At 55.6% G+C, this 7482-nt stretch overlaps 1 protein-coding gene across 4 annotated transcripts in view; it reads left to right on the forward strand.

Annotated features, from left to right (window-relative positions):
• The window catches only part of PLCD1 (phospholipase C delta 1), a 49211-nt gene extending 42240 nt beyond the window's left edge, over positions 1-6971 (forward strand). For 3 of the 4 annotated variants that reach the window (XM_069084425.1, XM_069084424.1, XM_069084422.1), the window contains exons 9-14: positions 927-1079; positions 2084-2228; positions 3640-3756; positions 4679-4857; positions 5096-5215; positions 6720-6971. In XM_069084425.1, coding sequence (XP_068940526.1) covers positions 927-1079; positions 2084-2228; positions 3640-3756; positions 4679-4857; positions 5096-5215; positions 6720-6956 — 951 coding nt within the window. In that variant the 3' untranslated portion in view covers positions 6957-6971. Of the gene's footprint in view, positions 1-926; positions 1080-2083; positions 2229-3639; positions 3757-4678; positions 4858-5095; positions 5229-6719 lie in introns of all 4 variants that reach the window. The other variant, XM_069084423.1, reaches the window with a different exon arrangement.
• Positions 6972-7482: the final 511 nt, after the last annotated feature.

The following is a 7482-nucleotide window of genomic DNA, read 5'->3' on the forward strand; positions in this document are numbered from 1 at the left end:
GGAGGGAGAGGGGGAGGAAAAGGAGGGAGAGGGGAGAAAGAGGAGGAGGAGAACCCTCCTGATGCTCTTCTTTCACATTTCTCTCATGACAAGCTGATGCAGCAGAAAGGGCTGTTATTTATCCCTATTTTACACACAAGGAAATTGAGTCTTTAGGGACATTAAGTGACTGACCCAAGCCAGTAAATGGCAGTGTCAGGATTCAAACCCAGGTCTCCTCTGGCTTGAAGCCCAGGACTTTCTCCATCACCCTCCTCCCTGGAAATTGTTCTGCCTCTGGGGTTGGGAACAGGATTCTTGGGCAGACATGCCAGCTGACTTGGCATAGCTCTGAGCCCCCTGGCCATGGCAAAAGGGAGGAGACACATGTGGTGGAGCTTCAGGGACTCCAGATGTGAGTGAGCCAGGCTGCCTTCTTTGTTCAATGGCCCCACAGGGTTGAAATCCTCATTAGAGCTCACAAGGCTGATGGTTGGCTTTAAGGTTTGTGAAGTGCTTTGCACACATTAGGGCAGGTGATCTTCCCAGTAACCCTGTGAGGCAGATACTATTGCGATCCCTATTTTACAGAGTAAGAGACTGAATCTCAGAGAGGAGGAGTGATCCAGGGTCACTCAGCTAGTAAATGTCTGAAGTGGGATTCGAACCCAGGTCTCACTGCCTCTGCACCTGCAGCAAGGAGACATGCCCCACACAGGCTGAGCAATGGGGGTATGAGGTGTAAACTGTGCCATGCTGTGGGTGGCTCATTTTTAGACTCTTCAGAAGACAGGAGAACCTGGATGGTCACCTCATCCTCCCTGTCCCCAAGCCTCGAGATAACTGTAGCAACAGGAAAGATAGGAAGTGGGCAGGGATGGTCTGACCTCGCCAGTACGATGGGTGCAACCTTGGGCAAAGCCTGAGCCGCCATATTTCATCCCCAGCAACTAAAGAAGAAGATCTTGGTGAAGGGAAAGAAGCTGGGGGGTCTGCTGGCCAGCCTGGGGGGTTCGGAGGTTGCCGATGTTTCGGATGAGGATGAAGCCGCTGAGATGGAGGACGACGCGGTGAAGATGAAAGTGAAGGAGAAGCTGGCTGTAGGGAGCCCCCTGGGGCGGGGTCAGGGGAGAGGGGTGGGGGTCTGCGCTCCTTCAGTCCCCATGCTCCTGCTTGAGAGCTGTGGCTGCTTGTAGGAAGGAGAGCCGGGAACAGCGAGTGCGTGTGTGTGCATCGCTGTGTGTACATCGCTGTATGTACACTTGTGTGCATACTATGAGTACATGTGCGCGCACAATGTGTGTGCATGATGTGTGTACATCGCTGTGTGTGCGTGCTGTGTGTACATGTGTGTGCACGATGTGGGTGCATCATTGTGTGTACATGTGCGCGCACACGCGTGTGTGTCGTGTGCACGTGCGGTGTTACATACATGTATGTTGTATGTACATGTGTGTGAATGCTGTGTGCGCACGCATAGCTGTATGTACGTGCTGTTACATGTGTGTGCATGCTGTGCTACCTGTATGTGCACACTGTGCATGCGTGTGCGTGCAACACCGTGTGTAAATGTGCGTGTGTCGCTGTGGGTACGTGTGTGTGCCCACACATGCTATGTATGCATGCGTGCATGCATGTCAGGCGGTTAGGTCAGGTCATTGTGAAGGGCAGCTCTCCCATCATCCCCTTGTTTCCTGGGCAGTGTCCGCTCTCAGAAGCTCCCATTCTGTCCCTCCCTATCTCGCGTGACTGTTGCTGTCCGTCCCTTTCTCCTGTGGTGTCTCTTGGTCCATGTGTGTGGCCCCCGTTGTTTTCAGTCTCGGTGCTTCTTTTCCTCCTATCTCCGATTCTCTCCCAGTCCCCGAATCCCTCGCCCTTTCTGTGTGTCTCGGATGTTTTCTACTTCTCTGCCTTTCTCTCTGCCTCTCGCTCTCTCCCCTGAGTCTCTGCGTCTATCTCTTCTGCCTTGGTCTGTGCATGTGCCCGTGTGTGTGTCCATCTGTCCCTGTTCTTGGTCTCTGTCTCTCCTTCCATCTCCATGTTTCCCTCAGGCTCTGGGTCTCCTCATCCTTTCTGAGTCTCCGTCGCACTTCCCCCCTCCCAGAATGACAAGCTCAAGTTGGCCAAGGAGCTGTCTGACTTGGTCGTTTACTGCAAGAGCGTTCACTTCCAAGGCTTCCAGCATCTCGCCTTCTATGAGATGTCCTCTTTCACAGAGAACCGCGCTCTCAAACTGGCCCAGGAATCAGGTACTTAGCCACGCACCGGCATCCCACTGAGAAACATCCTTGAGCCCCTCATACCGTCATGCTTGATGGGGACTGTGGGTTGGAGAACCAAAAAGCAGGAACTTTCAAAACTGTGTCTAAGCCTTCCTTGCCTCCCTCAAAAGAAAGGGATTCCTGCAGGCAGAGCTCCCTGCCAGGACCCACTGCTTTGTGCTCCTTGGGATGCAGGCTGGCTAATTCTGGGGGAGAATGATGGATGGAGGAGGCCGTCAGGCTTGTGGCTGACCTTGTGGGGGCTGTGCCAGATCTGAGCAAGGTATGGTTTTCTGCAGGTTACCAGAAAAACCATTGTCCACTGCATATTGTGGGTGGCCTCTGAGCTTTCCCACAGGGCTCTGTGGGCCCTTTGCTTGGCAGGACTTCAGAGACTGCCTCATTCTGGTGAGAAGGAGAAGAGAGTGCACTGGAATGGAAGTCAAACCCTCCCCCAGAGGATCCCTTCTTCCATCTATTAGCTAGATGGTTGTGAACAAGTCAAGTGATCCCATGAGTCAGAAACCCTTCAGGCTCTATAAATGCTAGCTAGCTATCATCATCACTCCATCATGCCACTTCTCTGGGCCTCAGTTTCCTTGCCTGCAAAATGGGTATCTTAAAGTCTGGAGTATCTTTTGCAGATTATCACAAGGCTCGAAAGAGATGGTACATGTAGAGTACTTTGTCAACCTTTGCAAGGCTCTCTAGAAATGTCTCCTATAACTGAAGTCCATTAGACTTCCGTGCAGATGAGAGGAATTCCCCCTGCACAATACCTTGCCATCTAGGGCAGTGGAGCTTGGCTGTGATTTACAGGGAATGTCTGATTTCACAGACTCCCAGACTTCTGTCCAGAAGGGGTGGCAGAGGCAGCCAGTCCAGTCCCCCCTCGCTATCTAGAGGAGGACCCCAGGGCCAGCGAGGGGTCCCACAGAGATAAGTGGCAGAGCCCCTCCCCCAGAGGACAGGCTCATGGCTGAGCCCGTGAAGGTCTATTTCTCCTTCTGAATTCAGCCTGCCTCAGACTTAGAGGACCTGGCTATGTCTTGCCACATGGGGTGGGGAGAGGGAGGGAGGGGGGTGGGAACAGGCAGAGATGGCAACCTGGGCCTCAGGGACCACCAGGAATAAGCCCCAGTTCGACTGGTTGAAAGGTGACCATCAGCCAGGCCCAGGGACTAGGCAGAGAGGAAGGGGTCTGGAAGGCTGGCGACCAGCCAGAGAGGTGTGTGTCTGGTGGGGCTGGAGGCCTCTGGCTGGCCAGCTTTCTTTCCCCATCCTGAGGAAGAGGGAGGGCCTGCATTACTGGTGTGGAAGCAGCAAGGTCCCATCTCTCGGGCAGGGCCAAAGGTGCCAGTGGGGATGGGTGTGAGGAAGGCTCTTTGCTCCACATCAGGAAACAGCTTCATCCGTCATAACATCAAGCATCTGAGTAGAATCTACCCTGCTGGCTGGAGAACTGACTCCTCCAATTACAGCCCTGTAGACATGTGGAACGTCGGCTGCCAGATTGGTGAGGCATGGGGGGCATGGGGGGAGGGGGCCCTGGACATTGGGGAGCCCAGAACAGGCCCTGGGACTGACTTAGAGGAACCCCAGTGAATGGGGAGGCCACAAGGGCCCAGAAACGTCTCCCTCTGCATTGTCCCCCTGCCCTCTCCCCGAACACAGGGCCTGAAGTCTGGGCCACTCTATTTCCTCCAAGTGAGGGATCGGAACGTGCAATGAACACGTCCATTCCATTAGCTCATGTTAGAGCGCCCAGTGGTGTTGGAGGTACAGAGGCCAAAGCAAACAGGCCTGCCTGCCCTCAAGGCGGTCACCTTCTCCTGGAGGACAGAGCCAACCCAGACACCACTAAGGGAAGTCTGCCCTGGTCCCTCGGGAGGCAGGAGCAGAGCCCACCCTGGAGGAGCTGGTCATCCTTCCTATTTCCCAGAGGGACAAGAGAGGGGGTGCTGAGCAGCAGATCTCATGATGCCTGCTGGCATTTAGGGAGCTGACCTTGTAGCATTGGGCAGCCACTCACACATGTACCACAACCCCAGGAGGCAGGCATTCTTATTTCCCCCTTTTTGCAGATGAGGAAACTGAGGCCGGCAGGATAAGCAGCTTGGGCAAGTGGGATCTGGGCACAAGCCCACGCCCTTCACCTCTGGGTGCCCCTGAGCTCCCTCCTATCCCTCCCTCTCAGGATTCCCTTGAGGCCCAGAGCCTGTGGTCAGCTGAGAGGCCACTGTGTTCCAGAGCCTAAGGCCTGGGCCTAGCTCTGATACTTTCTTGTTCTGTGACCTTGGGTAGCTCTGCTCCCACTCTGGGCCTGACCTTCCTCTGTTAAGCAATGGGGTCAGACCAAGTGACATCCAAGGTGCTTAATCTATCCCCAGACATATGGGCACCTTCCTCATGGTGGCCTTTGCCCCTCCCTCTTCTAGTGGCCTTGAATTTCCAGACACCAGGGATGGAGATGGACATATACCAAGGCCGTTTCCAGGACAATGGGTTTTCTGGCTATGTTCTGAAGCCTGCCTTCCTTCGGGACCCAACATCCAAGTTCAACCCTCGTGCTGTGGCTGAGGGGCCGTGGTGGAACCGGAAGAAACTTCGAGTCCGGGTAGGAGGGACATGTGAGGCTGCCCTGCTCAGCCCTGCCCTGTCCTCCCAAGGGGCCTCTCCCCCATCCCAGGCCCTTGGCCTTGGCCCTTCTCCCCCTGCTTCTGGCCTGACTACACAGGCATCTCTGGAGAGGCTCTGGCCACGCTTCCTGCCCCTCCATGCTCTGGGTTCCTGTGGCCCCTTTGCCCATCATCTCCAAGGGGTCTTAGTCTGACCCCCCTGACCCTCCCATCTAGGTCATCTCTGGGCAGCAGCTGCCCAAAGTGAATAAGAACAAAAACTCAATTGTGGACCCCAAGGTGACTGTGGAGATTCATGGGGTTGCCCGGGACAATGCCAGTTCGCAGACTGCCGTGGTGAGCAACAATGGTGAGCACAGGCTTGGGTAGGGGTGGGGAGGGCTGGCTGAGGTGGTAGCAGCCACAAGGCCCATGCTAGGGCATCTTTGGGACCTGGTGTAGGGTAGCCTGGTGCCCTAGGACCTGGTGCTGGCTGGCCTGGTGCTCTAGGACCTGGTGCAGGGTGGGCTGGTGCCCTAGGACCTGGTGCAGGGTGGGCTGGTGCCCTAGGACCTGGTGCAGGGTGGGCTGGTGCCCTAGGACCTGGTGCAGGGTGGGCTGGTGCCCTAGGACCTGGCGCTGGCCTGATGCTCTAGGACCTTGCTAACAAAAAAACAAATGAAGAGAGAGTCCAGGAGGAAGGAAGGGCAAGTCCCTTGGGGATCTACCCTCTCAGGGTAGTGGGCACACAGCTTGTGGCACCATGGGTTTAGAAGCACACCAGTAAGCTGGAGAGCATCCAGGGGAGGGCCAGGTGACTGAGAAGGTGAAGGGCCTGGTGGTCATGCTGTGCCCTCCTGGGGTGAAGAAGCTGGCAGCACTTGGGCAGGAGAGGAGGACACTCCAGGGGCCCAGGAGGGCCAGACTCAACTGTTCATTTGGTCCGGCTGTGGCTCCCTCTGTTCAGGCTGCGGGTCCTGCCTGGGCCCTGAGGGCAGAGCTGGGCAGTGATGGAGGCTGCAGAGGGGCCGGGACAGGGAAGCTGGAAACCCCATATTGGGGAAGGACAGGAGGTAACTGGAAAGTGTTTGGAAGAGGGGGGCCAGGCAGTGTCATAGCCAAAGACCGTGTGTAACATGTGTGTGGCCTGTGAGTGTGTATGGTGTGTGTGTGTATGATTTGTATGTGTATGGTGTGTGGGTATGGTGTGCATGTGGTGTGTATATGGTGTGCGTGTGGTGTGTGTATGATTTGTGTGTGTGGTGTGTGTATGGTGTATGGCGTGAGTGTGGTGTGTGTATGATTTGTGTGTGTATGGCATGTGTGTGTGGTGTGTATGTGTGTATGATGTGCGTGTGGTGTGTGTATGATTTGTGTGTGTATGGTGTGTATGATGTGTGTGTGTCCGTGCGTGCATGTGTGCGCACGTGAGCCCGTGTCAGTGCCGCAGGGATCTGGGCATGCGTCCTCCTGCCTTCACTATCCGCTCGCTGCTTACACAGGCTGAGGCTCCATGATCCCACCCACAACCTGGGATCACACTTATTTTTCAGACAAGGTCCCTACCCTTGAGCAGGTCACCGTGTGGCCCCCGTGCAGTGATCTTGGGGTGAAGGGATGGGGCCTTAAAACCTCCCCTCTGGAGCCAAACCATCTTGGTAGCGTTTCATTGTGACCCCATGAGAAGTGCTACGATTGGCAACCTTCCCCTCTACAAACGGGGAAACTGAGGCCTAGAAAGGCCACACAGTGCCGGCGTGGGGGGCAGGGGACGGGTGGGAGGCTGGGGGAAGGGCAGTGACCCCTCCTCCCCCCTTCCCTGTGTCCGCCTCATCCGGCGCCCTCCCGTGGTCCTCTGCAGGCTTCAACCCGAGGTGGGACGAGGAGTTCCAGTTTGAGGTGGGTGTCCCTGAGCTTGCCCTGCTCAGATTCGTGGTGGAAGATTATGACGCATCTTCCAGGAATGACTTCGTGGGCCAATGTACCATCCCCTTCTTCAGCCTCAAGAAAGGTGAGGGCTGGAGCAGCTCGGTGGTGCAGTGAATCGAGCGCTGGCCCTCAGGAGGACCCGAGTTCAAATGCAGCCTCAGACACTTGATACTTACTAGCCATGTGACCCTGGGCAAGTCACTTAACCCCAACTGCCTTGCCTTCCCCCCTCCAAAAAAAAGGTGAGGCCCCAGGCCCAAGTATTCAAGGTCACAAGGGCTGGCAGGTGCTCCCCCTTCTAGGCCTTCACCCCCAGATCGCTGCCCTCTCCCTACCTCTCCCTGTTTCACTAATTCCATCGTGAACCTGGGCAGTTTCTATTGAACCATCCACACTCACACAGGCCAAAATATCAGGGGCAGAACTGAGAGGTACGTTGGATGCCATCCACACGAACCCTCTGGACAATTTTATGATTGGAGAAACTGAGGCAGGCCAGGGAGGGGAAAGGACCTGCCTAAGGTCATGTAGGCAGTACATGGAAGGATTTGAACCTGCTACCCATGACTCAATTCTGCCTTTATTAACCACCTACTAAGTTCCTGGAACTTTGTTCTAGATACAAGGGGCCCACAATTTAATGGCGGCAGACAGCAGGCAAATGTGTGCAGACAAGTCATATGGGGGATGAACAG

This window comes from Petaurus breviceps, unplaced genomic scaffold (assembly GCF_028583685.1).
Source record: "Petaurus breviceps papuanus isolate PSGF00001 unplaced genomic scaffold, PetGlider_PUasm1.0 174, whole genome shotgun sequence".
Taxonomy (NCBI): Eukaryota; Metazoa; Chordata; class Mammalia; order Diprotodontia; family Petauridae; genus Petaurus; species Petaurus breviceps.